This window comes from Rhea pennata, chromosome 4 (assembly GCF_028389875.1).
Source record: "Rhea pennata isolate bPtePen1 chromosome 4, bPtePen1.pri, whole genome shotgun sequence".
In the NCBI taxonomy this organism is placed as follows: Eukaryota; Metazoa; Chordata; class Aves; order Rheiformes; family Rheidae; genus Rhea; species Rhea pennata.
In genome coordinates, this window is record NC_084666.1 from 13771759 (window position 1) to 13786600 (window position 14842).

The 14842-nt window shown below is 39.0% G+C and overlaps 1 protein-coding gene across 3 annotated transcripts in view; it reads left to right on the forward strand.

Moving 5' to 3' along the window:
• EVC2 (EvC ciliary complex subunit 2) overlaps positions 1-14842 on the forward strand; it is a 79171-nt gene that overhangs the window by 6688 nt on the left and 57641 nt on the right. For all 3 annotated transcript variants that reach the window (XM_062575326.1, XM_062575328.1, XM_062575327.1), the window contains exons 3-7: positions 3679-3827; positions 4403-4468; positions 8734-8920; positions 10279-10388; positions 11498-11560. In XM_062575326.1, coding sequence (XP_062431310.1) covers positions 3679-3827; positions 4403-4468; positions 8734-8920; positions 10279-10388; positions 11498-11560 — 575 coding nt within the window. The remainder of the gene's footprint in view (positions 1-3678; positions 3828-4402; positions 4469-8733; positions 8921-10278; positions 10389-11497; positions 11561-14842) is intronic.

Below are 14842 nucleotides of genomic sequence, written 5' to 3' on the forward strand. Positions count from 1 at the left end.
TCCTCTGCTTAGCAAAGTTGCAATTTTGAAAAGGAGAGGGAATAATTTCAGTTTAGATACTGATGGCAATAAGGAACATGCAGTTCAAATAACAGCTTTTTTGAAAACAGCCGGGGAAATGGCAAAGATTGAAACTGCAGGAAGAAAGGAGAGTGGAACGAATAAAGAGATGGCAGAATCCATAAGAACTAGGATGCATCTCTGAAAAAGCACTGACAATGGTGTGCACTTATTTCCAAGCAATGGGGTATCAAAAAGAAGGGTAAATACTGTCAGTGAAAGGCCTCAAGAGTCAATTATTAGTATTTTTCAACCTCAGATGAATCTATTTGTAACAAAACCAATTTCAGAGTAGAAATCATAGATAGACTTGAAAACTGTGGAATGGCTTATGCCTGTAACACCCTTTATCCACTGTTGAACATTCAGCTTTTCAAGCAATGATCAGCTATATACAGTCTATCTAGGACCTTATCAGAAAAAAAGTAGAAAATGATAAATACAGTTACTGTTATCTTGAAGTTAAGAGTATGCAAAAAGTTACATGGGCAAGCAGTTAACTTCTTGTAGACAGCTGGAGTAATATGAGTAATAACTATCCAATGATAATTAACCGTGTGTGGATCAGGAAAGATTTATTTTATTTAACTAACGGTTGATTGTGCAAAAAATATTGAGATAGTACTACCTTACTGGCAAGGGAGAATATTCTTGGGAGAATTATATGAATGCAGTCAGAGTACGCAGAGATGCTGTGAGGAAGGCTAAGCCCCAGCTGGAATTGAGTCTGGCAAGGGATGTCAAGGACAACAGGAAGGGCTTCTTCAAATACATCAGCAGCAAGAGGAGAACTAGGGAAAATGTGGGCCTGCTACTAAATGGGGCGGGGGCCCTGGTGGCAAGGGATACGGAGAAGGCAGAATTACTGAATGCCGCCTTTGCTGCTGTCTTCACTGCTAAGGGCAGCCCCCAGGAATCCCAGAGCCTGGACGTGAGGGAGAAAGTCTGGAGAAGGGAAGACTTTTCTTTGGTTGAGGAGGAAAGGATTAGAGACCTCTGGGCAGGCGAGACATCCACAAATCGATGGGCCCTGATGGGATGCACCCACGGGTCCTGAGGGAGCTGGCGGATGTTGTTGTCAAGCCACTCTCCATCATCTCTGAGAGGTCCTGGAGAACTGGAGAGGTGCCTGAGGACTGGAAGAAAGCCAGTGTCACTTCAGTCTTCAAGAAGGGCAAGAAGGAGGACCCAGGCAAATACAGGTGATGGAATAGCTCCTTCTGGATGTCATCTCCAGACATATGGAGGATAGGAAGGTGATCAGGAATAGCCAGCATGGATTCCCCAAGGGCAAATCCTGCTTAACCAATCTGATAACCTTCCCTGATGGAGTGACTGGCTGGGTAGACGAGGGCAGAGCAGTGGACGTTGTGTACCTTGACTTCAGCAAGGCTTTTGACACTGTCTCCCATGGCATCCTCCTAGAGAAGCTCAGAAAGTGTGGGTTAGACGAGTGGACAGTGAGGTGGACTGAGAACTGTCTGAAAGGCAGAGCTCAGAGGGTCGTCATCAGTGGTGTGGAGTCTAGTTGGAGGCCTGTGGCTAGTGGCGTCCCCCAGGGCTCAGTACTGGGTCCCATTCTGTTCAACTTCTTCATCAGTGACCTGGATGAGGAGGCAGAGTGCCTCCTCAGCAAGTCTGCTGAAGCCACCAAGGTGGGAGGAGTGGCTGACACACCCGAGGGCTGTGCTGCCATTCAGAGAGCCCTGGACAGGCTGGAGAACTGGGCGAAGAGGAACTTCCTGAGGTTCAACAAGGGAAGCACAGGGTCCTGCACCTAGGGAAAAATAACCGTAGGCACCAGTACAAGCTGGGGGCAGACCTTCTGGAGAGAAGCTCTGCAGAGAAGGACCTGGGAGTGCTGGTGGATGACAGATTGACCATGAGCCAGCAACATGCCTTTGCGGCAAAGAAGGCCAATGGTCTCCTGGGGTGCATTGGGCAGAGTGTTGCCAGCAGGTGGAGGGAGGTGATCCCGACCCTCTCCTCAGCCCTGGGGAGGCCTCATCTCGAGTCCTGTGTCCAGTTCTGGGCTCCCCAGTACCAGAGAGACATGGAGCTACTGGAGAGAGTCCAATGTAGGGCTACAAAGATGATCCGAGGGCTGGAGCACCTGCCCTGTGAGGAACGGCTGCGAGAGCTGGGCCTGTTCAGCCTGGGGAAGAGAAGACTGAGGGGGGATCTGATCAATGTGTACGGGTACCTGAAGGGAGGGTGTCAAGGGGACGAGGACAAACTCTTTTCAGTTGTCCCATGTGACAACTGAAACAACAACAACAACATGTGACAACAAGAGGCAAAGGGCAGAAATTGAAGCACAGGAAGTTCTGCCTGACCGTGAGGGGGAATTTCTTCCCTGTGAGAGTGACGGAGCTCTGGACCAGGCTGCCCAGAGAGGTTGTGGAGTCTCCTTCTCTGGAGATCTTCAAGGCCCGCCTGAATGCAGCCCTGTCTACCATGCTGTAGGTGACCCTGGTGAGCGGGGAGGTTGGACTAGATGCTCTCCAGAGGTCCCTTCCAACCTTACAGATTCTGTGATTCTAAATGCATAAAAATGTATTATGTGCGTCTTCTATTTACACCTGACAGTATTTTTGCATATTTTTTTTCCAGCAAAAGAGTGCTTTTCAAAAAATGAAGCTTCTCACATTAATGAGATTGTCAGTACGTTCAGCTTTCTGTATCACATTAATTTTAATAAGTTTAAAAAATTCAAAACTTTATAGAACAGTGTCATTTGCCAAAAATCTTGCTTTTCAATGAGTTTTTTTTAATGTGAATATATATTGCTAATGATTAAAATATGGGTTTTAAGAATACATGTTAAATGAGAGCTATTATGCAAAGACTGATAAATGTATCTTCTTTAAAGACAGAAAACCAACTGTAGTTTTGAAATTTTAATGACGTTCTTTTCACTTTATTCAGCACTTTATTCTTTATTTTAATTCAGTATATAGAATTATTGATTTTTATTTTAATGTCTTTTTATTAATGTCTTAGGTGCTTTTACTTTAGTAGATGGAAGTTAAGTGTAGTGAATTATTATTTCAAAGTTCTTGTAATTTTGTTTCATATCATGGCCTAATCTTTCCTAAAAAAAATATGAGAGGCAAATTATAGGATAGCATTGATATTCCTAATTACTAAATTATGGAGTGTTTGATTTGATGGCACTCCAGTGCAACTGAAACTCTACTGCAAAGTATTTTTATTCTGAATACATATTGAAATGTTTAATGGTTAATTGGCAGACTGCATCTTTGAAGCAGAGCACCCTTAGCAAACCGGCCACTCATGTTACATAGTGCTTCAGTTATTTATGCTTTTATGAAAATTTTCTTTGTGTTGTAAATTCGTGCAAAATATGCTTTATATTTAAATGGTGAATTTCCTAGTTAGGAAGCACAGTTCTGTGCCAAGTCCTGCTGGGTTTTCAGGGGCAAGTCACCCCACCGTCACGTCCCTGCTTCCTACGTAGCCTCCTGCCTCGGTTGCCTATTGGGACATTAGTGCTATGGAGAGGAGCGTGCTTTTCACCGTCTGTGGAGCACCAGCTATCGCCAGCCCCCTCCTAGACATCGCTGTAACGCGCGGTGTGGCTTTGGCTTTCGGCAGGGTGGTTACCTCCAGCCTGGGATGCTCGTGACCTGCTCCTGGCTTCAGCAGCCTCGGGTGATCAGTGGAGCCATTCGCTGTTTGCCCTGATACCTTCATGGACGAAGAAGATTTTGTTCAAACGAGAGTCTTCTGTTAACTACCAGTCGGTCAGTAGAACATGTTTTGCCGCTTTTAATATAGCAGTAGTTCATAGCAGTAATATCAGAAGTGGATGGGATGCTGGGAATTTACTGCTCAATTAGTACACAGTTTTTAATTCTGTCTCAGGTGATTACATTCACTTGAGGTGGGTTCAGCAATAGTAACTTCTAGTTGTGAGATTTCCAGATAATTATATTGGCAGATACACCTATGTAAATATCATAGAATTCTTATAGACACATGGTAATAAAATGCATCTGTGTTGTTTGATGAACTTTTTGTGCATGAACTTTTGTATTAGTGTATTTTGTTTTGATAGCCAAAAAATGAATGCATCCAATAAGAATCATATGGGAATAAATAGTTTATACAAATTTAGACTAATGAAAAATACTAATTGGAATAACAAAGCTCTTAAATTTGTAGGTGGTTAGTACTGTAAATTTCTTTGTCACACATTCACATTTATTGTGTGACAATTTCTTTGTCTTATTTCATTGTCACACAATTTAACTTGTGCTGTGGTTTGTGAGTTATGATAGTTTCATACATTATATAGGCTTTTCCCCTTCTTCCACAGCCTGAAGATGTGTCCAAAATGTCAGTGTCTTCAGGATTTGGAGTAACCCTTCAGAAATGTGCAGTGGTAAGTTTGCTTAAATTCCACTTGTTAATTTGGTGGGAAGTTGGCACTCAAATTTCTTTTAAAAAGTTGGAACAGAATTGTACCCACATTGAATGCTTTGGAAAATGTTCATTTTGATATTAAGATGTTAAACCCTTCTGTAATAGGAACAGTTTTGCAGTGCTGATTCAGAACTGAGTGAAGTCAGTGAAATCTTTTCACTGTAGAGGATTTTGCATTTTGATCAGGGTAAATACCTTGGTGTGGATTTATATAAATAAAAAATGTGCAAAACCTAGTGAATCATAGATATGAGATGTGAGGCTGAGTAGTGATAGAGAAAAACTTCTTCAGAGGATGAGGTGCATCCTGTAAGATATTTTTCTGTCTTAAGCATGGGTTGTCCTACCTGTGTCAATTTTGGACTCTGTTCAAAGGATGGGGCGTTGAGCCCTGCGATGCCCACAGTATCTGCAGAAGAGGCCAGCCATAAAAGAGCCAGTGTGAGATAGTCCTGGAGTATTCGCTGGGGCTTGGCCACAGCACACTACTTTATGAGAACAGTTTTGATTTGAACTGTGTAAAATTCTTACGAGGGACAAAGGCTTCCCTATTGCAAGGAACTTTAAAATTACAATGCAAAGTTTAAACTTTAGTTAGAATTGCTTAGAAGATTTAGCTAGATGTTAATTTCTTCTTTCATTTTTCCTGCTTTTTATACTAGATGGGTCGAGTCTGAATTTTTATGATTATTTTACCTTACCTTTCTCTTGGGGAGGGAGAAAGTACATCCAGCTTTAAGTGAAATCTGGATTCAGCCATTGAAATGCTGCATATGAACAGAGAATTTGGTATCCAGTACAGAAGAGGTGACATTATGACCTACACCAGATCGTTTGCACAGAGAAAGGGATGAGTGTGCATCACATTTCATGGCACTAATTACCTATAATGTTGTTATTGAAATGGCTGCATATTGTAATTAATGAGACCGAATAGTAAGCATTTCAGGCATAAGAAGCAGTAACACACAATATTCTGCTTTACAGTGTGTAGATTCCAAATTTTAATATCATAGCTTCTTAGAGAGTTTGAGACAGTTACATGTTGTTTTTTTCTGCTCCTCATAGGACACCATCAACAGGCTCATTAAAAAATATGAAATCCTGCTGTACAAGATCAAAGTTAATCTGTTGTAGATGCTAGGATTATCAGAAAATAATCTTGCAGTACTAGCAGTTTAAATTACTAAAACATACGCAATTGTGTGTGAGTTGTCTTCCATCTTCAAATGCAGTTCCCGTTTCATTTTCATTTGCTTACCTTGCCATTTATTTCAATCCCAGTTCTCCTGAACAGATGCTTTCCCGCTAAGAGACTGACTGGCCATATGGTAGTGTTTAGCAGTTTTAAATGAAAAAAAAAAAAAAAGTATTTTGCACATTTTCATCCCCTTACCCAGGAGTAGAAGAGTACTCCTGAATACTCCTTACAAGGAGTACCTCAGAGCAGGGAAATGACGTATCTTTTCTTTTTGAAGACGGGCTTTTTCATACACCAAGTCATACAAATGCTCTGTTTGAACCTGGGGTATTTAAATTTTGCTTGTGCCTAGAAAGCCCAGTCCTTTCCTTCTTTTTAGAAATGTATTCCTTTAAGAGCTTCATTCCATAGTGTGTTATGAACATTTCTGTGATAGTCCTTCATAATGACAATAATTTTTAGCAGGGCTGAAATAAATCTTTTAATTTTACTGTTTGGCTTTTACTGTGTTCACCTGTTTCATTTCTCAGTCTCCTAAACATTCTTGTGTTGCAGATCAGCTATGATATGAGCATCTTTTTTTTCCCTCTCTCTTCATTTTTCAAATTGTTCAAATTTATTTTCAAAGATTGTCCGTTCCTCTCACTTTCATGGTAATTCCTTTCTCATCTTTTCTTGCTCTTGCTCTTACTGGGGTTCTTTCATTCTACTCTCCAATTTACATGACATGACACCTGTTTTGGGGGTGAAACACATGCAGCGGCAGAGAGAAAATGGAGTAAGCACTTAGCATTATCACGTGCTTCTGTGGGGTTTTGCTCCTGTAGTTGGTTGGCAGCATAATCATCTACTCCAAAAGCATGAAAAAACACCTGCAGGCAAATTGGAGGAGCAACTTAGGCTATCCAGTGGCCACCGATCCCAACAGCAGCTGCGTGTGGTAGAGGCTCTTTCCAGAAGAGGTCAAACCCCAAAGCTTTCCCAGCCGCTTGATGTCAGTCTACTGCTTTCCCCAGAGCTACCAGCAAGAAAAACACATTCTCTCAGTGTCGTTGCCTTTTTGCTTAAAAATCATTGCCAATCCAAAATAAGGAAGATAGATACTTGCATTTAATGTTATTCAGAAATGCAGACCTTTTTGCCACTTGAGGAAAATTGCACTAGGTAATATCACTAGGTGATACAGCTGTGATATCTCTGAAGGGTTATTGTGGTCAGCACTTGCATTAAGAGTTTTATTAAATGAAGATGAGAAAATGAAAAACTGTTTGGAGGAGAGTGGACAGCATGTAGGAGCGTGTGCTGAACTCTGATAATGGGCAGAAAGACTAGAGGAAGGATAGGACTAATGCTCCCATGTTCTGTCACCTGCTGTGGATATACATATGCTACTTTGCCTATTTTATTGTAGGAATTAATCTAAATTACTCTATATATTCCCTCTCCCTAAATGTAAAATGCATTTGTGTCTGATCAGAAGCACATGAGCATGATATCCTCCTTTTGGTCTTCATCTCTCTGAAGAGCAAGGGAGAGAGATGGGCAAAAAAAAAAAGGGAAAAGGATTTCTATTTTCCCCTCTTTCCTCAGATCCATCTTTCAGAGGTGCATATCTGTGTGCACAGGCTCATACACATTTATTATGGAATATAATACCATATTAACAACACGTGTGGTTTTAACCTTGAGTCTTTCGAGGTATATTTTCTTGTTTCAGTGACTGGGCCAGGGTGTCTGCTTCGTGGCTTTGGGTTTTTTTCCTGTTTTTTTTTTCTATTTTGTTTGTGTTTTTTAAGCAAGTTTCTAACCTCTGTGATTGCAGACAAAAGGTTGAGGTTCATTTTGAGTGCATCAGACAAGTTCAAAACCAGGAGGCAGAGAAAATCTGGCCAAAATGCATTACTTTATTAATATTTGGTGATTTTAAGTCTCATAAATGTTGAGATTCAATTAATGACATATGAATATATGAAATCAGATATTTTTTACAACTATGTTTATGCCTGTTGTTTAGGATTATTATTATACTTGCTGGCAGTTATTTGCAGAATCTGGTACAGTAGCTAATTATCTCTCCCCCACCATAAAATATTTTTAATAAAATAGAGCTTGAGCTTGCTGCAATGAGGAAAAGTTAGTGTAGCATAACTGCACTAGTTAGTTATATAATCAGATAAATTCAAGTGTACTTTAATTATTGTCACTTAAATAGGAAGATGCAAACTAAGCACTAGTAATTTCACTAAACCATTATTCCTTTTTGATCCATAAAATATACTGAAACTTAATCTACTTCTCTACTGAATTGTTACAGAATGTAACAATCAAACTGAGATCAATAGTGCATAATAAAATCCTAACTACACAGGTTGGGCTCTGTGGCTGCCATGAACTTTGTTGGTACAGTTTCTGAAATCTGTTCTCGAGACAATTCATATTTTTTCTCTAGGGACAGCTTTATTATTTGTATCTGCTGGGATCCAGATACAGAGTGCACATTTCTTGAAAAGAAGAGGGTGGAAGGAAGAAAGATGGGGCCTGAGCCACACTTTCAGCCATGCATCACTTAAATAAATGCTAATTTGATGCCGTTATTATAGACCTGATATACCATTCTGGCTATTCTATGCGCAAATATCTACAGAAATCTCACATTTAGAATTTTCCAGAATCTTTTTATAATGTTATGATCTAGTTCTGTGTATGAGGTATCACAGCGATGTTTTCGCTTACTTATGGCACTGCATGAGCTGTTATGCTGGATTTCCAACTACTGGCTTTCTGTCACTTTGTCTCCAAGCAACAACTTGTCATACAGAAGATTAAAATCTCCTCCGGAGTTTGGAATCAAACTGAGTATGAGGTTGTCTACAGGTCACTCAGAATGACTCCAGAACACAAGCTTATGCATACAATAAACTTCTATTACTAGCCAAGACCAATTTTGCCATTAAATACATACCTTAATGGAGACATTTTGCTCCATTATTAGTGCTCTATTATATTAGTATTTCTGTTTTCAGGTGGATGTTCAGCATGATCCCCAAACTGCACATGTTAGACTTCTGATTAATAACACCAACACTCTGCTGTCAGCGAACATTACAGATCTCATCCTGCTGGACAATATTACTGGTCTACGTGTTCAAAAAAACAGTGGTAATAAGACAACAGATGGTATCCAGATTTACAGGAAAAGATTCTTGCAAGGTAACGCATTTTGCCGAGAAGTAGATGATGACAGCCGAAATGGTCCTGATTACACATGTGGAAGAGCATCTGTTCAAATCAAGATATTTAATTGTTTGGGGTTTTTTCCTAGCGGTGTAAGCTAAACCTTAAACTCTCCAATTATCAGTTAATGCATGTGAAAAACTCTAGGAAAGGTTTTTAGTTGTTGCTGTTTAAAAATTCTATTAACTCACATTTTGGCTCCCTCCTCTGAAGTACCTCTGATCTTCCAGGCACAGAAGTGAGCCCTTGCATTCTGTAATAGTCACCACCATCAGAATGAGCTAAAATCTTTTATAGTATTATTTATTCATTTTATTTAAACTGCTGCAGAAGCGATTTCAAATATCTGAGAAATCTTACTCCTTTAGCCAAGCTAAAAACGTAGAATGTAAGCTAACACTTTACTGAGTAAATGTTTTAAAACTAAAGCAGGTTGGTTTGCTGAGATATTGAGGTATGCTGGAATTGCAAAAGCCCATGCAAAATGATTTGTCAGAAATAAGGCAGCTCATCTCAGTATGCATTCTGTCCAGATTAGGGCAAATTACAAATCAGAATGAGTAACAGAGGGAAAAATACAAACCCTTGCCAGTCTTGGACTGAATCTGTTCCTTAGGTAGCAGATAGATCTTTGTACCTTCATAAAGGAAGTCTTCCTTTTCTTGATTTCTTTATCTCCCTCTTCCTATGCATATCTGTGCAGGAGGAGAAATTAACTGCTAACTTTTTAGGGTCAGAGTATTTCTCCAGGAGGTGCAGAAGTCTTCAGTTATATCTGTTTATGGTTTAAATATCTAGGGGTATTATAATAGGTGTTTTACTTGTGAAAGATTTCCAAATAGGAAAGGGAAATTGATAGTTTTCCCCAGAGATCTTTGAAAAATTATCCAATAAACCACACCTGGGCTGGAGTAAATTTATCCATATCCCTGCTGTCTGGGCTATGCTAGTAGTCTTAGTACCTTTGAAGTCAGTGTTGTGAGCTTATTGCAGCTTGGTTCCTAAGAGGGCACTTTAACTGGTGAGGAAGCACAGCGTAAAGAGAAACCTAAAAAGCTTCTCAAATGTTTTATTCATATTGGACTTGCTTTTCAGATTTTACAAACATCTGTAACTGCAACTGAGCTCAGCTGGGGGCTCAGCCCTTCAGAGAATCACACCCAGTCTTGTGTTGATAAAGATGTGCCACTCCACTAGGTTATTTTAAAGTCAGTGTATTTACTGTTTTATTTAAGAAAACACAGGTATAATTTCTTAGCGAACAATATTGCACTGGTAAACCTATGCTCACCTGCTTGATCTACTCACTGTTTTTTTTCTTTTTCCTCTAACAGTTGGAGAATACTTTGCAATCAACTACACTGCACTTCTTGATGGAAAAGAAATGCGGAATGGCAGGGTCTTGACACTGCCTGCTAAGCTAACTTTCAGGAGTTCATCACTGGTATTTCCTTTGCAATTTTATTTCACTCTTCTCAATTTTTGTAAAAAAAACAAAAACCAAAAAACCCAACAAAACAAACAACCCTTAAAAAGTCTGCATAAGTGATGAGGCCTACATGTAGTGAAATGAGGCTTTTAGATGCTCCTCTCTGATTACCGTGAATTTATAAGTACAGGAGTTTTTCTTTATAAATGGTGAAAGTCCTAAGCTTCCTTAAATAGGTGGAGGATAAAAGATACATTGTTTGTGTTAACCTATAGCTTATCTATAGGTTATGTAGCTTATTTTTTCTGTGCATCCTGAAAATGACAATGGTTAATGCATTTATTTTATGTGCGTAGGGTATTGTAAACTGAAAGTTCTTCATGAACTGATTTGTAAGATGGAGCTGCATGTTGCGTGTGTGGAATTGAAAGTTTTGCCATATTTTACTGAAAAATATTTTCTTTTAACCAATAGCCAACAGGCAGCAATGGAAATTCTGATTGCTCATAAGAAAAAATACTTTACAATGAAAGTTGTTAAGAATTTTTTCAGAAAAGCAATGGAATCTCCAATACTGGTGAATTTTCAGACCTCAGTAGCACAAGGCCTTGCGGCAACTGATTTAGCCCTGGAGATAGCCCTGCTTTGAGCAATGGCCAGCATTAAGAGACAGGACCAGTATTTTTTTCCAAACCAAACTTTGCTGATTCTTGAATTACGGTTTGATGCTTTCCCTATGGTTTTTGTAACGGTATGTGGATAAAACCCCCAGTTATAGCTTTAATCCCTTGATCCCTGAAGGAGATGTATGCTAACTTTGGGTCCCGTTCCGTGCACGTTCAGTCAACCTAGATTTTATAAGCAAAGGCAAAATATGCTTCTGTGAGCGTTAGAGTAAGCCTTTGCATGGCTGTGTGTTTAGACAGGCCAGGTAACCCACAGAGTAGCTGCTTCCATAGCCATTGGTGTTAACCATTGAATATATTGCATTTTTCTATCAGTTTTTTTTTTCAGCTTTACTCTTAATGAAATGTGTAGCTTTTCTTCTCTGGGCAGTATGCCAGTGTTGTAAATTGGATTCTGCTTATTTTGTAATACTTGCAATATTTTTATATCTTTCTTAGAACAAAACACATCTCATATCAATGGCAACATCACTCACTATAACTGAGGAAGAGAAGACCAAGGTAAATTCTATGATGTGGTATTATAGTGACTCCCCTGCTTAAACTTAAGGATGGTCTAAATTAAATCCTCATGTTTAAACTGGCATGCTTTTATGTGCTTAAGTCTCAGCAACTATCAACTACCAGCTATCAATCACAGAAAAATTTCACCTTCTGTGGTTTTATGAGGAAGGAAAATGGGAGTCAAGGTAGTAGGGCTTTTTTTTTTTTGTCTTAAAGCACCAATATTTAGTAAGTAAAATCTACAAACTTCCAGTATATTCCTAAGAATTTTTTTTTCATTTGAAGAATTATGCAGCTACAGGGAACTGTGATGAGGAATGTGTTCAATTGCTGCTGGGTATAACCACCATGAGAAAGCTATTTGGCTTTAAAAGGGTGGATTTATTGGAAGAGGGGAGAAGGTTTTTGAATCGTACTGATGCAGATATCCATATGGGGAACCTGAGAAATAAACTATGCCTCCCTTACTGCGGTTTTAATTTTCCCTTTATTTTTTGACCAGTCAGCCTTCCAATGTGACTTCCTGTTCTTGACTTCTGAATTAACACGGTTTCTAAGAGGCCACATAAACCTACAAAATGACATTGATTTTGGCAAGCAGTGCTATTCTTCTGCTTACATCTTTATTAGAGAACTCCCCACTGAAATTATCAATTTCATTGCTAGAGTAATATCTTCAGCAAGCTTGTATTTTCTGCCTAACCCCGCATTACCCACATGAGCTGCTTTCTTGCAGTAGGTGTTTTTTAAGTAGCTATGGCTTGGTTAACAAGAGCACTGTGATTATTTGTGCTCAGGCAGAAGAAAATAGTTTATTTCCCCTCAAAGCAATGTTGCTATGGCTGTGTCATTTAGAGTCTAAAGGTCATGTTGATTAGGCTGTTGAAGAACAAGTGGAAATGGAGGGGAAATACTGAAGACGTGTGCAACACAGAAAGGACTGCAATGTTTGAGTACATAGGAGTTGGCCTTTTGCTCTGAAGGTGAAGCAATGGTGTCTTTGAAAAGGTAGAATATTATGAAGTGAAGGGCTACTAAATGGGGCTGATATACTCCATGTATTTAACCTTGTAGGATTTGTGAAGTGAAGGTTACCAACAACTGCTTCTGTGTTTCAAAGCTATATAAAAAATTAATATCATTTACCTAGTATGTTTTCAGAATTCTTGAATGTATGTCATAAATTACGTTTTCCTAACCATTGATCTTGCACAGGCTATTTTTTTTTTTTAGATTAATATAGTCAGGTTTCATGCATTTATAGAGTTTTAATATGTCTATCTTTATGAGAAACATCCAAATTTTTCAGCTGAACTATCTGCTCTGAGATGTATACAGAAAAGGGGGATTTATCTTGCCTGAATGAGTCCTGAGAATCAAAGTGCTCATTCTTTTCACAGGCTTGTTCCAAGAATTTCCCTTTGCCTTCCAAGTCCATTAATCTGTTTGGACTTTTTGCAGTGTTCTGTATCGCCAGGGATCTCTTCTGCCCTCTTAAATTCTGTTAGTGTAAAAGATGTAAATCCAAACTTGGCTTTCTTATGATTGAAGATCAAGTGCCCATTCTGAAAAAATGAAGAATAAGCAAACGCCACAGTTAAACGTGATATGAAGTAAACTCATGCATGAACTGAAGGACTCATTGCGCCTGGATAAAGATCTAGTCAGATTTGAAAGCGTGGCATTTATAGGGCAAAGAATTATGCTTGGAATTACAATACATGTATTTTTTGCAAACTCTTACTCGTAAAGGTATAAGCCATCCAGTAGCTGACTGGGCTGGGAAAATAGCTTCGTGAATGGTTTACTGTAGGGTTCAGTGAGAATGATCTGCAGCAATTGGTGATGATTAAGGCAAGATTGTAGGCCACACTGGTCTTAGCTCACTGTGAAAATTCCTGCTGTACATTACTGTAACTTTAAGCCTTTTACTAGTTTTCTTTCCCCACTTCAGCTTGATAGATAGACCTCAACAAGATCTTTGGGACTATTCCATAATTAGGTAAATTTGTTCAGCTGCATTTGAACTTAATAAATGAACAAGTTTTGTACTTAATACATATGGAAAAAATGTGTGAAGAATACCCTTACTGTTTGAAAAGAAACAAAACATAGAAATCATGGAACATATCATATTTCACATGCATAATATATGGCTTTGGGCTGTGGTCAAGCCTGAAACATTTCAGAATTAAAGCAGTTTGTGCAAGAAAATTACTATCAACTGAAAAAGGTGAACTGTATCGTATTTTATCCTTATCTTCATCTGTCATAAGTGCTCTTAGTCTAATTATTTATTAAAATTATATATATATAAAAATTATTTATTTGCAACTGTTTATGTGTATAGTGAAGCTAATATGCAGGTATTACTATTTGGATACTAAATGTTGACTTTTGAGATAGGTAAAGAATTATTTTTGTAGTAATAACAATGCCTTGCTAAGTTGGTTCTGTCAACCTTAACGTGGTTTGATTGTGAACTTGTCTGTCTTGCCATTCTTTAAAATTTTACAAACACTAGATTTTTTCTTTTACTCTACTGGAAAAAAAGTGCTTTGTTGCCTGTGACAAGATAATTCTGTGGATAAAAAATTAGGCTGTCGCTCATCTGAGTGTCAGTGCCAGATGTATTCCCACAGCACTTTGGGGGCTGTGAATACTGCAAAGCTCTGCCCTCGGTTGAAAGTTTTTGATGCTGAATATGAAACCATAGTGAAAAGGGTAAAAGGAAGTTCTCCTGCCTAGGTGCTCTGCATAGCATATGTGATGATAATTATTTTGACCTGATATTTTGTCAGGCCTGTTTCTCTCAGCTTCTGTCAAGTCAGTGGGAGTGCGATGATTCTTGAAGAGAGAGAGAAAAAAAAGGGGGATTAGGCCAATAATGCCTCTTCTCTTCACAATATCAAAGTGACTTAAGAAGTTAGATCTGGATATGTATTTTCAGGCTTACTGATGTGCCAGTGATTTGAAACTTGGCCCTTTTGACCATGCAGGGGCTTGACTTGCACTCCCATAGCATGCAAGGTGATGCTTTAAGATGTTACAGGTTCTTAGATGCTGCCCTGTCCTTCTACTGGAGATGACAGCCCCCCAGTGAAATGTACTGTCCCCTCAGAACTCATTTAAGTGTAAAAGCATAGGTAATTCCCTATCCAGGGATTCTTCTCCATCAGTTCTGATGAACTGTCTGTACTGCTACAACTTGACTGTCCCCCCACCAGCTGGTCTCATCTTTTACTTACGTAAAAAAAGCCTGGATAATTCCCTACCCAG